At 39.9% G+C, this 18,856-nt stretch overlaps 1 protein-coding gene across 2 annotated transcripts in view; it reads left to right on the top strand.

Moving 5' to 3' along the window:
* The window catches only part of dcc (DCC netrin 1 receptor), a 324,319-nt gene that overhangs the window by 277,640 nt on the left and 27,823 nt on the right, over positions 1-18,856 (top strand). For both annotated transcript variants that reach the window (XM_025909079.1, XM_019361335.2), the window contains exons 26-27: positions 12,766-12,915; positions 17,556-17,858. In XM_025909079.1, the coding sequence (XP_025764864.1) occupies positions 12,766-12,915; positions 17,556-17,858 (453 nt within the window). The remainder of the gene's footprint in view (positions 1-12,765; positions 12,916-17,555; positions 17,859-18,856) is intronic.

Genomic DNA, 18,856 nt, shown 5'->3' with positions numbered 1-18,856 from the left:
GACCTTAATTTATAAAATAAACTGTGTGTTTTCTTTAATAAGACTCATAACTAGTGATTGGGAGCACACACTCATCAGAAAAGTGTTTATTGAGGTCAGAGAGCACCAGAGCTGAGAGTTATTTTTCATTAGAATTCTTAATAGCCTGAAGTGCGTTTTCTAACTACAGGAGTCGCCCCCCAGTGGACATCTGGAAGACTGTGGATTTAAGACACTTTTGGAGTGGCTTCACAATCATTTAAGCTCTTGTATTTATCATGATTGTTTAGAGCTCAAAGCATTGCCTGTCGATCGCTCTCCTCCTTGGTCATGCAGCCCTCACAGCCTGGAGGTTTGTTGCGGCTCATTGTCCTGCTGAAAACAAATAGTGTTCCCAGGGATGGTGTGAGCATTGTTTCACCATATGCTTCGCAGCAGGAACCTCCTTTTCTAGATCCCACAAACACATAAAACCAAAGTTCCTATCAGACCAAAGCCCTGATTTCCACTGGTCTGACGTCTATTCCTTTTCTCACTTCTTCCAAGTAGTTCTCTTCTTCTGCATATCATTGCCGTTCTGTAGTTCAGCTATGATGGCCTGATTCTCACAGTCAAACTAAGAGTGTTTGATCTTTGAAAGAGCGACTAAATTCCTTTTAAGGAGGATGGAGGGACGGTAGTGGCATAAATCAGATGACTTCTACCCAGGAGACATGAGTTTGAGATCCATGCGGGACTCTTTTTCTTTTTTGCATAGTTTTCTATTTTGTTTCTAGGTTAGTAGTCCACCAGAGATTTTATATGCACTTATTCACACAACTGCAAAAGCCCTGATGCTTTGATTACTTTCTGTTCATCGGTGATATGCAATGAGTGATTATTATTGATATCAATTGTTTTATGGACTAATAAACCCCCAAAGGATTGGATTTGATGGACAGCATTACAAAATTCTCTCAACTAAGCAAATGGGCAGCACGGTGGCACGGTGGTTAGCACTGTTGCCGCACATCAAGAAGGTCCTGAGTTTGATTCCACCATCAGGCCGGGGTCTTTCTGTGTGGAGTTTGCATGTTCTCCCCGTGTTTGCGTGGGTTCTCTCCGGGTAATCCGGCTTCCTCCCACCGTCCAAAGACATGCAGCTTGTGGGGATAGGTTAATTGGAAAATCCAAATTGCCACTAGGTGTGAATGTGAGTGTGAATGGTTGTCTGTCCCTGTGTGTTAGCCCTGCAACAGACTGGCGACCTGTCCAGGGTGTACCCCGCCTCTCGCCCTATCACAGCTGGGATAGGCTCCAGCGCCCCCCGCGACCCTGAAAAGGATAAGAGGCAGTGAATGGATGGATGGCACTCGCCCTTGAAACCTGACAATCTAGCCATTATTTTATTATAATTAAGCTTCTACTAAGAATATGGGAATTTTGACACTATTACTTGGTTTTGATGCCATCATTTCTTCTACTGCAGGACACTTAATTTTCAGTCAAAGTGCTTGGTAGTTGTGAAATCGTACATACAGAAGAGCCACTCAATTTGTTCATAGCTGCTAGCAAAACGTAGAACATGGTATGGTATTTCAATCTAAAGCTAGTGAGATATGATTTTTCTTCTTTTACCATATTGGGCAACCCAGATATAAAGTCACATTTGATGGCTCATGAAAATCTGTGACTGAAAATGTGAAAATCATGTGTATTTAAAGAGCTCTACAGTTTCTCAGATTAACTTGGGAGCATACTCAACTGAACGTATTTTACATTATGCTTAATATACGTCATTGCTCTTTCTATTGGTTCTTGAGCTATCACATGGTACCTCCAGATCATGTCTCCAGTGGTCAGTTGCCTTAGGGTGATGATGATGATGATGATGATGATAGTCAGAGAGTTCATCTTTCTTCGACTTTCCAACTTTCTTTGGGAAGTTTAGATGTAAAAAGTTTTTCAGGCAAAGGCAAAAGCAAAGTTGAAGAGCGAGGCGCTCACACTTGCACCAACTTTCTCACAGTGATAATTAGCCTGTTCATTCCTTCAGTACGACTCAGAGGACAGAGTGGGGGGGAGAAGATCTGAGGACATGCCAGTGACGAGGGGATGAGCCTGGGAAAGACAAAATGAGGAAGGAGAGGCAAGGAGTGAAAAACTGGAAGAGAGTTGGCAAGATGAAGGGGGGAAAAAAACGAATGTTGCTGTGAATCCTCAATGATTCGGTTTACAGTGTGGGACTCCAGCAGTGGCTCTGATCAGATCATATGAGGGGTTTTACATCAGACAGAAGAGCAGCTTCAGTCAGTCAACACGCCTGTGACTGTAGAAGTTTTACAGAAGACATGATTGCATTTGTACTTTTCTTTGTAACTCACACTGATTAATGAGTACTGAGCCATTAAATTCAGTGTTCTACAACCACCTAATGGAGTCTGGTGAAGTTAAACAGCAGTTTACGGTTGGCTGCTGAGCACAACTTTAATTTTAAAGACGTTCATTGTAATACATACCACACTATCTAAAAACAGACCCCTAAATCCTGCACTCTGTTTGGATGAATTTAAAGCATTAGTCTGTAACAGTGAGTCATCAGGGTAGAGAGAATCACTGGAGTTTGGTACAAACTGAATTTTCTCTCTCATTCACTACTGTTTTTCTCCAGATATCATCATATCTCAAAGATAATTTGACTATACATTGACTCTCTTTAGGGTGGTGGTCCCTGTATCAGAACAGGCTGTTTTCGATATTAAAATTAATTTAAAGGCACATTCTGCAAAGAGGTCTCTAGTGATCACTGCTGTGTAATTTGGCAGATTTGCAGTTTGCAGTTAGGAAGTTTTAGAAATGATTCATTGACTTAAGTTCTCTTAACTCCCAAGTTTTGTGGAAAAAAACAATAAGTTGGTAGAACCTTGTAGAAGCTTTTCAGTTCACAGCATAAGGCCCTGTTCCTCTCAGAGAAGACTGTGGATAAAAGGAGCATGGCCACTGTGACATCAGCCATTCATTTGTGGTCACCTAATTTCAAAACTCAAGTTTAAGATTATTGATATCACTATCATTTTTTTTTCTAAAATTTGAGTATTTGGATGAGAGGGTCTGCAATACACTGGCAGCTTGTCCAGGCTGTACCCCAGCTCCTGCTCTATGAAAGCTAAAATAGGCTCTAGCCCAACAGTGAGGCACCAACATCCCAAACAAAATCAGCGATTTTCATTGATGCCTAGAAATGTCTGTCAGCTATGACTGCCTGACTGACTGTGTCAGCAGTTCCCTAAAACACATTCCACAAAGGTTATGGTCATAACCCAAAATGTAGGTTACAATAAGCAAACACAACCAGTACTCATAAACATGAAACAGACGTATGTCAAACAATATCCCCTCAAACAGCACACAGGTGATGGCTTAGCCAACAAGGCTGAGATCTTCATAGAAACATGAAGTGACTGTAACGCCCCAGTCTTGCCATTAAAGAAAACCCACCCAAATGATTACCTCTTGTTACATGATTTAGGAAAGTGCAAACTGAGGGTTTAGGATTAAAATCTTTTACTTAAACCATTTAACACCATTAGGAGAATATTAAGTCTGGTTTAAAGAATCAGTCCAAGTCATCCCCTCCAGTATTTCTTCAGACATGTCATATCCCTTCATTTTTATCATAACCCTCAGAAGCTCTTGCAGTCCTTAATTACACCAGTCTCCTGTCATTTCCATAAGACACCTTTTAACTGTAGCACTTGTGAAGTCTCTAAAGCCGTCTAAGACTATGTCAAATTCTGTTTGATGTGCATCACCCTCATCGGCTCTTCTTCCTCGCACCAACTTTGTCCCACTTCCACAGTCGCAGTGACACCTCCTCCTATCCCAGCACCCATTGCACTGTGGGTGGAGATCATAGTGTAGGCACTTGACTTTAAACAGCTGTTTGTATAAAGCTGTTTCCTTTCACCACCAGGTTGATGCTCCATGATACCAAATTGTGTCTATGAACCAGTTTTGTGCACAGGAGCAGGTTGTCTAATTACGGTGTTCTCTCTCTGTGGAGTGAATATGTTTTCAGTCACATCAGTGAGCAGAATGTTTCACATTGTAATTACCCTGCTCTCAGTCTGGCTGCATGTCTTGAAGGATTTGTGTCCTCTTTTCTCTCTTTTATTTCTTCCTCGTCTGATGTGCAGTTGCTGCTGTTGTTTAACCCAGTTGTAACAAACTGGAGTCACTGAGCTGAAGCGTAGCATCCAGGTTATAATGCTGTGTGGTTATTTCTGGAGAGAGTGAGTCAGCGGTCGAGTGATAATTCTTGTTAGCATGTGACAAGGACTGTGAGTTTACATAAATGTGGGTGTTTGTGATATGTGGGTCACCGTAAAGCAGGAAAACCCTCTGGCTTCCTCTGCCAACACTCAGACCTGTTTCCTATTCTATTTTTTCCCTCTTCCTATCTTTTTTATTTGCTGTCATGTTTCACATTTCATAGATTTTCCTTTTATTTTATTGTTTTATGGAAGTTCTGTCAAAGACTTTTCTGTTCTAAGCTGTGGCAATGCATCTTTTAGAAATGCCGTTTCTCTTTCAGTAAAGATAGAAAAGTTTTAAGGCATTTTTTGTTCTTGGAGGGGGAAGTTAAAGAAGATATTGAACTGAAAAACACAAGAAAGTGTACGTTACAGTCATAGTTCATTAATCCAGAAATTAATAATCTGTTTAAATAGGCAGCATATTTGTGTTAGATTTAATTCACTAAACACCTAAAATGTAATAAAAATCAAGTTAACATTTGTTTATCTTCAAACTCGAGCGCATATAGTTAAAAAAAAACTACAACGTTGTGCAAAAGTCTTGAGCCACCCTTCATTTCTTTATATTTTGCTTCCAAGGAACCAGACTTCCTTGTGATTTTTTTTAAAGTGGTATTGGGAGATGGTTTTCTTTCTGAAGATTTTCTTTGAGTATCGGCTGCTTTTTCACTGATGTTCAGTCCACTCCGGGTACCTGACCGTTTTCACAGGAATGTTTTTCGTTTGAGCCAATTTAACATATCAATCATTCCAGCATAAAAATGCACCTATTTCAAAGGATGAAAATGTGTTTTTTAGACATTTACACATTTTAATAAATCGCTGTACCTATTTCTCATTTTCCTGTGTAATTATAAAGGAATTCTGGTGGAGAGTCCCAGATTTTAAGCCCTATAGGATTGTCCCCAAGAGGGTCATGGACCCCTATTGAACCTCTACCTAATCCCACGAGCCAAGGTGTGAAAATGGGTGCGGGTCACAATTGATTTTATTGTGTCCATGACCCTCTTCGGACACTCCCATAGAGCTTAAAATCTGGGACTCTCCACCAGTGTCTCTTAGAACTGAAGAAGCTGCTTGGATGAGAGGTGAAACGTCTTCAAGGAAACTTAAAGAAGTCTAGAAGCTTTTCTTTCCAAGCTTCTTAGACTATGATGACTGAGAACCTTCACAGACATAATTCTGAATGATTTTACACTCTTTCATACTACTGTATGCCGATAACTTTTTTATGGACAGGGAGTATCTAATGTAGCTACACAAAACACAAATCTTATATCATGATACTAAGAGTGTCGTAAGATTGAGGCAAGAGAGGACTTTATATCAGGATTAGGTAAACATAGTGATCTTGGTTAAAATATCAGTGTCTTTTATCTCGTGTCATTGGAACCTCGATTTGTTGAACATTTTGTTGAACAGAAGTCAGCGGGCCCCAGTTGTGCAAAGTCTCGAAAAAAGATGATGAAAAAAGATTTATTGCAACTTAGATCTTGAAGAGGGTTGTAAGCCATCAAGGGAATGGCTGTCTGGACTGAGAAGTGCTGATGGCATAAGTTGAAGGATTGCTCCAAAAAACTGCCAGCAAGGGCAGGGCATGGATTGGAGAGGAGGAAAAGGAGGGATGGTGGCGTTCCAACAGATGGCATGATCTGGGGCTTGCTGTCTGTGAGGCATATTGGATATCTCCGCAAGTACAAGGACCAAACTCTTGTGCTAGAATTTTGATTTCAATTAAAAGAATTTAAAAATGTCTTATTATGACTGGAGACAGGCTGCAGTAAACAAAGGAACCGTGTTAGCATTAAAACAAACTGCAACCACGACTGAACATTTTAGCATGAAAAAAATAAATGCAGAATAAAGTCAGTGTCAGTGAACATCCAACTGATACGTTCATTATGAAGATAGCTGCAAACTGACAAATACATTAAGAACATTTGCACATTAAATTAACATAAAAGGCAATTTGGCTGAAATTGCAAATAGTTTTTCAACACACTTTCTATGGCTTAGGTGTTTTGTAATGTCATAGTAAAAATGACTGCACTACTTTTATTTATTTTGATTGGTTTTTATTTAATGGGTAAAATATTGAGAACATTTGAGTAAATTGTTTGTAATTGATTTGGTGGAATGTGCGTTATTCTTAAACCCCTGCAGGGTCCACACTGTTTCTCTCTTTGTTTCTGTCTCTTGTATTTTGCTTCTCCTAAAGTAGCTCCAGGCCTCTTCAATATTTTTCTTTTTCATTTTTTTTTAAACCCAGCTGTAACATCTCTGCTTTGCAGACGTCAGATGTGCTGATCTCTATATCTACCTGCTGTTTCTGTGTCTTTGTGTCTCCGGTCTGGCTTTCCTCTCTCACTCTCACAGTTTTCTATCAGTTTTATTTGGGTTTCATCTCAGTGTGCTTGTGTCATTCTTGATCAAACTCTTTTTTTGCTCAGTGTTTTTCTTTCTGTCTGATTTCTTTATCTCTCCTTCCTCTTTTTGATTTCTAGTTAATTTCTCTATGACTTTTACCTTTTTCTTTTTACATGACTTCATATACCAGCATTTTCTTTTTAAATATCCTCTTTCCTGATCTCTATCTGTATTTCTGTCTCCTCTTATTTCTGGCCTCCTTCTCACCCTCCCACAAAACCGCCATAAACCTGTAGCTCCCCACCTCACTGCACCAAGCTCATCAATATTCTCCGCCAATAAGTGTATTGACCAGACTTGCTCATCTCTGGTCGTCCTGCTGCTGTAATGAAACCCTGACTCTGTTTGAATGAGCACACACACACACACACACACAACACACCTCCTAAAGCTGCTGATCACAGCCCTGCTGTTATCAATACTGTCTGATCGATCCTGGTATTGATGATGGTTTAGTGTAATAACCTCTGGGTTTCAAAGAGGAAGAAGCAGGAGGCAGAAGAAAACTGGCCATCTGTCTCTTTTGACAGTTAGAATTGAATTTAAAAATCTTTATTGACATGTGTGTTTTTGTGCAGGATTTTCCATCCATCCATCCATTTTCTAGCCCTGATTCAGTATTCAGGTCTGGGTTCCTTGGGGAACTGTCTAAGCAGAGCTCCCTTTTCTCACCCACCTCCTCCAGCTTCTATCTACTGCACAACAAAGCCTTTCCAAGTCAGTCAGGAGACATGATCTGTTCAGTGTGTCCTGGGTCTACCCCGGGGTTTCCAACTGGTAAAACTGATACAAAACACCTGGGGTGTGTCCAGGATGCATCCTGGTCAGGTGCCTGAAAAACCTCAACTGTCTTGCTTTGATGTGGAGGAGCAGTAGCTATACTCTAAGCTCCACCTGAAAGTCTCAGCTCCTCATCCTAAGGCTGCGCTCAGGACCTCTTCAGAGGAAGCTGATGTCTTATCCTTACAACAATAGACTGGTACCAATACACTTCCCCACTTACACAATGCAATACACTTATTTGTAAAAAAAAAAAAAAAAGACCAACAAGTCTGGGGAAGCACCTCATTCCCAACCACGAGTGGACATTCTGGCCTGGAGGAAGTGTACAACTTGATGAAGCCAACAGGGCCAGGTCACCTGGAGAAAGCAGATATGTGAACCTGAGGTCACCAGATCAGAAAGCTCCACACAAAGGGCAAAGGGATGATGTCCAACTCTGACTGGGAACTAGTTTGGCCCCAGTGTATACCAAGCTCTCCTTATGGTTGCACAAGGACTGAATAGTCTGTAGCAATGGGCCAGACGCTGCATACACCAAAGCACTCCACACAGAACACACGCCCCCCGGCCCCCCTCCAGGGACTTGTTGAACACAAATCACACGGAGAGTGGTTGGGCGAAATCCTGCACACCATCCAATAACTTTGAGAGGGTAAAGAGAACTCTGTAGTAAAAGTAATGAAAAAAGTACATTTGATTCAATATTTTATGAATCTGTGTAATTTACCATCTGTTTGTTTTTGACACTGACTGAAACTCAGCAAGTCCTCCAGCTATACAGTTACACTGCTCATTTGTCATGCTACCATCTGAAAAGCCCCATACCAGTTTACACAATTTATTCTCATTCAAGTCGAATAAGTGTGTTTCACAAAGTGTTGAAAATATCAATTTAATAATCTTCACAATTATTATAATGACTAGTAAGAAAAATATCTTTATAAGCATTGTTATTCCCCAGATCTTTTATCTATCCTCTTTTGAGAAACAGTGATGACAAAACATTGATGAAAACAAAAACGGAGAAAACTGTTCACAACAAAATGTTAAACCTTCAGTCATGTTTCTTTCTTATGGGTTTTTTTTTGGGATTGATTTCCTTACAGCGGGCTGGTGAGCCTTTAATTCAGTATTACACTGAAAATATTTTTGCAGAAAACAGAAATGGGCTGTTGCAAATGTTTTCTTTTTAACACATTTTTTTCCTTATTAAACATTCATTTATATTCAGAAACACAATGCTGAATTCACCTCCAGCCTGAATGGATGTGCGTAAAAAAGACACAGCTGGATAGAGACAAAGAGAGAAATATGTGCACCACACTCACACACACAAACAAACAAACAAAAAAACAAACAAACACTGACGGGTGCCTCTTATCTTCAACAGCTTGAAGAAGCACTGTGTGTGTGTGTGTGTGTGTGTGTGTGTGTGTGTGTGTGTGTGTGTAGACCTGAGGCAGTGTAATCAGTCTCAGTGAGTTTGAGTCCCTGCAGTTTCCTCTCAAGGTCACAATATGAACTCTGTTGGCTCTGACTGACTGTCTGCTTTACAGTCGGTGGGACTGTTACAGGGCTGCTGATGACATCATTAACACTGTGACATTATAAGAAAAAAAAAAACTTCTTCCACCACAGATCGTGCTTCTTATGCTCCTGCCTTTCTGACCACCGGCATAGCTCTTTGGTTACCATGGATATGTACATGCAGATGCTTTACTGCCGTTCTTCAGTGCAGTGAACTTCCACGTCTCCTAATTCATGTATGGCTGCAAAGGGAGCAGTCTATACATGATGAAAAATCATCTTTGCTGTCATGATATAAAAATACTAGAACGGTATGATTCAGGATACTTAGTGAAGTTTGAAATGCAGGTTTCCACGCAAAAAAAAATATTGTTAATAGTAGTCATAATAGTTCCATAACAGTGTTTAGAATAGTATTAGAATTCTGCTGCTGCTGTTTTTGTGATACGCTGAGTCTGAAATGTAATGTCTTCTAACATGTGAATGATGCTGTGCAGCTTTACAGTCATGTCAAAAAGACAGTTGTTTCAGGTTTCTCTGCAGTACTCTTTGCTTCACTAGTTTGGAAAACGACCTTTGTTTGACTGCAAGTGTCTCTCATCGCTCTGGAGGAATTTTGGCCCACTCATCTTTATGTGTTGCTTGTTTGACATTCAATTCAACTCAATTCAGTTTTATTTATACAGCGCCAAATCACAACAACAGTCACCTCAAGGCGCTTTATACTGTAAGGGAGACCCTACAATAATACATACAGAGAAAAACCCAACAATCAAATGACCCGCTATGAGCAAGCACTTTGGCGACAGTGGGAAGGAAAAACTCCCTTTTAACAGAAAGAAACCTCCGGCAGAACCAGGCTCAGGGAGGGGCGGGGCCATCTTATGTGACCGCTTGAGGAGAGAGAAGGAAGACAGGATAAAGACATGCTGTGGAAGAGAGACAGAGATTAATAACAAGTATGATTAAATGCAGAGAGGTCTATTAACACATAGTGAGTGAGAAAGGTGACTGGAAGGGAAAAACTCAATGCATCATGGGAATCCCCGGCAGCCTACGTCTATTGCAGCATAACTAAGGGAGGATTCAGGGTCACCTGGTCCAGCCCTAACTATATGCTTTAGCAAAAAGGAAAGTTTTAAGCCTAATCTTAAAAGTAGAGATAGTGTCTGTCTCCCGAATCCAAACTGGAAGCTGGTTCCACAGAAGAGGGGCCTGAAAACTGAAGGCTCTCCCTCCCATTCTACTTTTAAATACTCTAGGAACAACAAGTAGGCCTGCAGAGCGAGAGTGAAGTGCTCTAATAGGGTGATATGGTACTACAAGGTCATTAAGATAAGATGGGGCCTGATTATTTAAGACCTTGTATGTGAGGAGCAGGATTTTGAATTCAATTCTGGATTTGACAGGAAGCCAATACAGGAGAAATATGCTCTCTCTTTCTAGTCCCTGTCAGTACTCTTGCTGCAGCATTTTGGATTAGCTGAAGACTTTTCAGGGAGTTTTTAGGACATCCTGATAATAATGAATTACAGTAGTCCAGCCTGGAAGTAATAAATGCATGAACTAGTTTTTCAGCATCACTCTGAGACAGGATATTTCTAACTTTAGAGATGTTGCGCAAATGGAAGAAAGCAGTCCTACATATTTGTTTAATATGTGCATTGAAGGACATATCTTGGTCAAAAATGACTCCAAGGTTCCTCACAGTGTTACTGGAGGCCAAGGTAATGCCATCCAGAGTAAGAATCTGCTTAGATACCATATTTCTAAGATTTTCAGGGCCGAGTACAATGACCTCAGTTTTATCTGAATTAAGAAGCAGAAAGTTAGCGGCCATCCAGGTCTTTATGTCTTTAAGACATTCCTGCAGTTTAACTAATTGGTGTGTGTTACCTGGCTTCATGGATAGAGAGAGCTGGGTGTCATCCGCATAGTAGTGAAATGTATACTATGTCTTCTGATGATGCTGTCTAAGGGAAGCATGTATATGCCATTCTCTTAAGGTCCCATCACAGAATTTAAAGTCTCAGCTTTCACTAGAGTATTGCAATTTGAGTCTTTTTTTTTCCAGCTATTATGTTGAAGAGTTTGTGCTGTACTTGGGATCATTGTCATGTTGAGTGATCCTACTGTAGCCAAGCTTTAACTGTCAGATGGACGGCCTCACATTCGAATACTTTGGTATAGAGAGGAGTTCATGCTTGAGTCCTGTGGCTTCAAGAACAAGCCCAAATCATCACCCCTCCACCATTGTGCTTGACGTTTGGTATGTGGTGTAATGCATTATGGCCACACATCTCCTGATAACCCTTCCAGTGATGCCAAACTTGTTCAGTCTTCTTCAATTTGTCATTAACTTTATTATTTAACCTGCTAACTGAGGCTTGATGAATCTGAAATGTAGCTTTTGGGTTTTGTTTGCAGTTTCTCTAAGGCTTGGAAGTCCTGACCTCTGGGTGAATTTGCTGGGAAAGATGGAAGGACAAAAACTTCTTCTTTTATACAGATGCTTACGTTTGCTGATTATATGAGTGCTGATTAGCACTTGATTAGCAGCATTGGGCTGGTACTCAACCTCCTAATTCCTCTTAATTGGAGTGCATAGAGTAAACTGACTTTCTCACATGACTGTACATGAGATAACTTTTTCTGAATGTCTGCTTAACACCATGAAAAAGATAAATGAGATCATCTGGGACCATCTAGCACTATAACACATACAGCAGCATAGACTTAAAGTAAGGATAAATTGTTGCGATATATCCAATAGTAAATCATAAAACAACTTCTCAGTCAGTGTTGGCACAGTCTAGTCGGCTTTACTCTCACATTCTGAGTGTCAAGGTTCAAGGGTAAAAGAGTTAAACCTTTCCATTTAAAACTTCATACACGAAAACTTTGTATCAAATAAACAATTCATTGACAAAAAACCAAAAATATTTATTTTTTTAAGTCCACTTGCAAAACTGACTAAAATAAAAATAATATTTTTTTAGAAAATGTCTTCAGTTTGACTTTTTGTTAAAATGTGTAAACCTAACAAGTATGAGAAGGCATTTGTGCATTTTTAATGAGACCAAGGTTTCCACATGATTGTGAGTAAAAAAAAACAATTTTTGAAATACCCTTTGTTAACCTCCGCTGACAAATATCCTCCTATTAGAATTAAGATTAAGAAGACATTAATGGTCAAAATAGGGATGAGCTAAAATGAGCAAACACACATCTGAAATTGAAAAACAAAAATGAAATAAATATAAAAACTTTCTGTGCAATAACAAATTTTTCTGGTGACCCTGACTCGGTTGGCTCTCTCGCTGGTTTGCTGACCCCTGTGATGCCTGCTCTGTCACTGCTATCAGCCTGCTTCTTTATACATCTGTTTCAGTGGTGCTCACAGTTTGTTTTCCCACTCTGACTCACGTACCGCTGCCTCATCTCTTGCGCTGGTTGAGTAATGCGATCAGTGCTGTGTGTTTGCTTGTTTGGCTTCTGCGTGTTTGTCGGCAAGATTACACAAACATGGCCGAGCCAGATTTCATGATGGTAGAGAGACGGTGGAGAGATGTGGCGTGATCAAAGGAAGAATCCGTTGAATTTTGGTCCTGATCAGTTTTTCATAAGCTTTATAAATAAGGCACTGGCATCGGTAGAAGGTGCAATCTCAATCAAGGTGTGGTCTGCTGGTTTACTGTCTCTGTTTCAGTATGGGTCACTGGAATACTCACCTTTTTTGTTCTTTCGGTTTCAGCGGTGGTCAGTGCCATCCCGGTGCCAACTCTGGACTCCTCGCAGTATCCCGGGATTCTGCCTTCTCCTTCATGTGGCTTCACTCACAACAAGTTTAGCCTGAGACCAATGCCTTTCCCCAGCCTGACTGTGGACAGAGGATACACACCAGGTACTTTAATGCCATCACTATACTTCTAATAGTACTGCAGCAAAAATAAGCCTGAAAAAAACTGCCACTGCACAGACAACAGGTAGCTCTGTGGCCAGGAGGCAATGAAAGGAGGCAATGAAATGTGTGACAGAAAGCTCTGAGGTCTGCTTTCTATACTTTCTTATTTCCATGTGATATATTTAGATTAACCTTTATTTTATGTTGTGCCAAAAACATAAAGTACTCTTGTTTGCACGCTCAGCAAAGCAGATTTCTTCCTATCTATAGTTATAACTGAACACTGGGGCCAAGAAACACGTTGTTGGTTTCCAATATTAGTTCATTTTATTTGACTGTCTATACAATTTTCTTCTTTCGGCTGTCCAGCAATCATGACATTACAGGTGTACGTTTACAAATGTAGAGGATGTCCTCATTCTAAGGGACTTTTTCATTATTAAAAGGTCATCTTGCTAGTTAAGACATGTAAAATATAAAAGCTAAACAGTGACACCAACTAAATTTTAGAAAATAAAATATTACAAAGTGACAGTTGCAGTAACATTGCAGGTAAATCGCTTTGTTGTACATTGAACGTGACACATGAAGAAACCAAAGCAACAACATGATATCGCACTCGCAAGAAGATGATGAAAGGAACGTAACATATTTGTATTTATAATGAATCTTTCATAAAAAAAAAAAAAACGTTCATAACTGCTGTATATGTGATGATGTTCCTGCAAATTTTAGTTCAGTGCCACACACGAAGGAGGAGATATGGACATACATTATAATCATGGTATAAATTTGTCAACTAAACATGAAACATTAAATATTTGTGTTACTATTATTATTTATTCGTAAATATTTTTCAAGCCAAATCGTTGAATTAATGTTAGCTTACCTAGCTAGCCTGCAGATGTTTGAATGTATGACAGACACCTGTTACATAAAAATCCATAGTTGTTTGAATTTGCTAACCTCTATCTAAAATCAAAGAGCCATACTTATTTAAAAATAAATCTGTTGCCAAAGTAACGGTGATCAAATTTGAATGGCAGCAGTGAGGGGGCGGGGCCTAATGATTTGTCCGCTATGTAGCGGACAGCACTACCTTACCTACCTATCTTAGTACAACTAATGTGAGAGAAAATATGAGCACATTATCTTGCTACATGTGTATATGCCAATATTACTACAAGGTGTTATGCATGTAGAACTGTCATAGATAGAAGTAAACATGTAAGTTTTCCAACTCTTTGCCCATTGTTCATTTCCTTTATCTCCCTGTTGTATTCAAGTCTTGGTTTGCTGCAGAGCTAAATGGTAAATGGCATGGTGGGGAGCAGTAATTCAGTAATTCAATAATTGGCTAATTCCTGGTTGGCTCGTATCAGTGATTTAACAACAGCAGAGAGGCGAAGAGAGGCTTCAGTCAGTGGACGGCCTGACACACCACGAGGGTTGATCGCTGCTGGCAAAGCACACAAGAGCGGAGGTGCGTGGGGCAGCTAATGATAGAGAGAGGCAAATATAATGAGAAAGCTGCTAATGAAGGAAAAACGATAGAGACATACACGCAATGAGATACAACAATGAACTCTGCTGATTATAAAGGAAAAGACAGAAGATTAGGGCCAGAACGAGTCAACTATGTTCCCCAAATAACACAGACAGTAGCAATACCCAATCAGGGAGCTTTAGACTCTGCTGCTATGTGACTAATTAAACTAAGACATTGATCCCTGTAGAACTTAGATAAATTTAAGTCAATTCATTAGCATGCTAAAATACTGAATCCTCCTGAATCTTGATGGCTACACCAGCATGCTCTTTGAATCCAAATGATCCAATTCATCTGCTTTCTGCTCTGAACAATTTAATGTTTATGTACTTTATAGCTCTCCTCTTTTTCAAGAACATGTTAGCCATCGACTCAAAGTCTGTTGGATGAAGAATCCTTTGGACTATTTTGGGAGGAAATTTCTGTGCGTCCTTTCATGCAGTTGGTAGCCCTGGACATGAGGACAGAAGCTGCGTGGTGTGGCTGAAAGAGTTCCACCATGTTCCTATTACCATGCCATCTCATGTCACATGACAGTGTTTTGGTGATGTGTTAAAATGTATGTATTTTTTTCTCTTTTTAGTCCAGGCTTACATTGCGTGTTTACTCTGTGCTAACTCTAATTCATGTCCATAACCCTAACCCAAGTAGAAGCACTTTTTGGGGGAAAAAAACAATAGTTCTTGTAATGTATCAAATTGACTGATTATATTTTTTCCTCATTGCCAACATGTATATGGAGCACATTTTTTTTAAATGACATATTCTAATAGTACAGAGTTATGGTTAAGGTTAAGGTTAGGATCATCACAAATGATGGTCTAGACCTCAGTGGGTTAAATTAAAGGACTTTAAAGCTAGATTTATTTAAGTTATAGTTTTCTTACTGTAATCTCTAATAAAAATCTATTTTTAATTCAGTTGGGTTTTATTCTATTTATATAGCACCAAATCACAACAACAGTCATCTCAAAGTGGTTTATGTTGTAATGTAAAGACAAAACCCCAACAATGTCACGACTGTCTATGAGCAAGTAGATGGCAACTGTGGGAAGGAAAAACTCCCTTTTGACAGGAAGAAACCTCAGCAGAACCAAGCTCAGGGAGGGGCAGCTATCTGTCACTGGTTAGAGGTAAGGGGAGGGAGACAGGACAGTTGTTAATAATTGAAGAGTAGTAAGGAAAAACAAAATGAACCACCTGTTTTTGTTTGTGAATTGTTTGTATATTTTGATTTTTCCCATCATTATTTCAGCAGGTGTTTTTGAGGGGTTTAGTAAGTGAGTCATGTTGATGTCCTATTACGAAACTTCTCAGTTGTAGATATTTAAAATGTATGCCTCAGACTTTATACCTCAGTTCTTTGAAGGATTTGATAACATCAGACCCATAATCTTTTCAAGGCCTTTGAAGGTGCACCGAGTAAATCTAAGTCTCTGCTCTTCCTGGCAAATATGGTTACCCCGCACTGCGCCGTACTGACACATAAACTTTGGTTCTTTTAAATGTTTCCTCATGTCATACAAGGTTAAGCAGATTCTTACTTTAAAAAAGTTATGATGCCTGGGTGTAAAGAACATTTTAATGTTATCATTCATTTCTTATTTTAGTGTCCTTGCTGCAGTCTCCATTTATTACCAGAGCATATAACCACAGAGACTACAGTTTATTTTCTTTTATTTAAACCAGATTATCAGGTTTGCCTCATTTTCTTGAGTCCCTGCACTGTACAGTTACACTAACTCTGCCATATGTAGCATTTTCCCTACAGTCTAAACGTCTAAATGTAAAGTTCCTCAAATAACCATCTTCTAATATAACATTTACATTCCTGTGAGTTAGCCAAATGAAACGAATATTGTGTTTCTTGCTTTTCATTTTTTGCTTCAAAGGCATTTGGTATTTTCAGTATTCAAGTGTATTCATGACGACCTGCAGGTTACTATGGGAATTGTTATGGAGAATGTTACCAACTTTCCTCCTGATAGAGGAGGTAGTGTTGTGTTTCAATCTGGAGATAATGCAGATGTATTTTCTTGAAAACCTTCCTAATGAGTTGTGATAACACATGAACTAGCTTCATGGAAAAACACAAATTATTGTTAGTTTTCCCCGTTTCTTCTCATCTCTCTGTCTGAGCTTTTTGAAAGTCTTCCATTTTTATGTCTCAGTCCCCTCTTGTCACTTTTTTCCTCCCCCTCTCATTTTTACTCTTGAACTGCTCTCACGTTCCTTCTCTCGGCTCCCCCTCTACATTCTCCTTCTTGTCTCAGCTGCTTAATGAACACACAGCAGCTCTACATACAATAACCAGCTTTCCAATGTTCTCTCTGATCAAACTGGCTGTTGCTACACAAGCAGGAGTTTCATCTCTCATGACACACGAGAGTCGTGTTTCTACACGCTGAAGATTTTTTTTATTGTCTTTTCCTTTAACAAGAAGCTCTTTTTCTTTTTTCCTCTCATATGTGTCTTTGACAAGATAAAACAGGGTTTCGCACAGTGTGGCGAAATTCATCCAGCAGAGAAGCACCAGCATGAAGCTTCACATTCAACAAGAAATGGAATAAAACTAAGACCTGGCAGGGTTTCTCTACGCCTGAGGAGGAGATTGACGTTTTAAATAAAGTGTTAAATTATACAGATGAGGTTTTTTTAAATTTTAAAGACGACTGGATAAATGACAAGCTGTAACTTCGTAAGAGAAAGACAAACATAGTAACTGCAACACAGTAGTGGAATTTCAACAAGTTTAAGGTCCAAATTTACATGTTCCCTCTGGCCCGTTGTGATATTTATTACTACTTGAGTGTAAAGATGTCTGCTTTTTAAAGGATAATGGACAATTACTAGATTATACTTGCCTTGTAGTGCCAAAGAATACAATTAAAATTCAGCAGGATCTCTTTCCAGAATTTATAACCGTGTTACTCAGACTTGTTGTGATTAGTCTGTCTTTTCTCTGACCGTTCTTTTGCTCTTCGTAAATGGCTAATTGGATGTTTTGTCTTTTCTCTCAAATTCCCCTCCTTTTTTTTATCGCCTTCCTGCTTAACATCCTGCATCCCTTTATCTCCTTCCCCATTCTTAGCTTTGTCCACAGATGCCTCCTCCAATCCTCTTCTCCAGCAACAGCCTCCAACACAGCAGACTGCCCCTCTCCTCCCCGGTTCCTCAGCCCTGCCTGGGGAACACGTCCCCACGATAGGCCCAGTCCCGGGTGCCCCTGCAGCCACTGCAGCGGCAGAGGAGGCCCAGGGTGGGAGCGGTCGGACCATCCCGACAGCCTGCGTGCGGCCCACCCATCCGCTAAGAAGCTTCACCAATCCACTGCTGCCACCACCCATGGGGACCATCGACCCCAAGGTGTACACTTCTATGCTGCCACAGTCCAGTGAGTACAGCTGCTTAATACATGTGTTATGACTGATAATGTAGGATTTCCCCTTATAATGTTTAACTCCAGGACTGATTCTAGTGTTCTCGGCAGGAATATTTTTCCTGGAATCAGCAGCTAAACTCTAGCTGCTGATTGAGCATTCAAAAATGCTCAGATTTCAGTCTAAATTGTTCTTCTACCTTTATCTTTTGACTTTAGATGATTCTGCTGAAAGTTTCAAGTTTATCAGTGCTTGTTGTTGTTTCTTTGCTTAAGGCAGTGGTTCCCAAACTTTTTTTTGCCAGGCCCCCCTTTGTTTTACAAGAAAAATGTTCGCCCCCCCCCCACCTAAACACATCCTCCAAACACACACACCCATATTTTGCTCCATTGCGCTTTTTTTCACACCTCAAAAATTTAGCAAACGACTAAGCAAATACAAGTAAACGGTAATAAATGACAGGTAATAATAAACTATACTACTAACTCTTTTACGCTACGTCCACACCTACACGGATATTTTTGAAAACGCAGCTTTTTCTATGCGTTTGGGCTTTTCGTCAACACGTAAACGGCGTTGCGATTCACCGAAAACGGAGATTATTTAAAACTGCTTTTTTGCGTTTATGTGTGGAGTTCATCACGCAACGACAAAGGTATGTGCCTCTTTTCACGTCACGCTGTGCGCCACGTTGTTGTTTACATGAGATGAATTGCAGAATGGCAGATAGAGACAAAATACTGTTAATCTGACTATCTTCAGGTTTTACACGCTTACATATACACACGCAGTTACTGTCCCTCCATTTAGAAAGGCAGAGGCGTCACGGTGTGATTATTTTACATATAGTTGTTTTTTTCCTGTGTAATAATTTTCAACATTGCTATCAATACATTTTTCAAAAAATGCCTTTCTGTGCAAAATGGGTTTAAACACATAAACAGCTGTGGGATGCTGTTTGTCCGTGATTTGAACCGAGGGAACAAATTACGGCAGGATCAGCCTGATATTA

The sequence above is a fragment of the Oreochromis niloticus genome, linkage group LG7 (genome assembly GCF_001858045.2).
Source record: "Oreochromis niloticus isolate F11D_XX linkage group LG7, O_niloticus_UMD_NMBU, whole genome shotgun sequence".
Classification (NCBI taxonomy): Eukaryota; Metazoa; Chordata; class Actinopteri; order Cichliformes; family Cichlidae; genus Oreochromis; species Oreochromis niloticus.
This window is presented reverse-complemented; position numbering and strand designations above follow the sequence as displayed.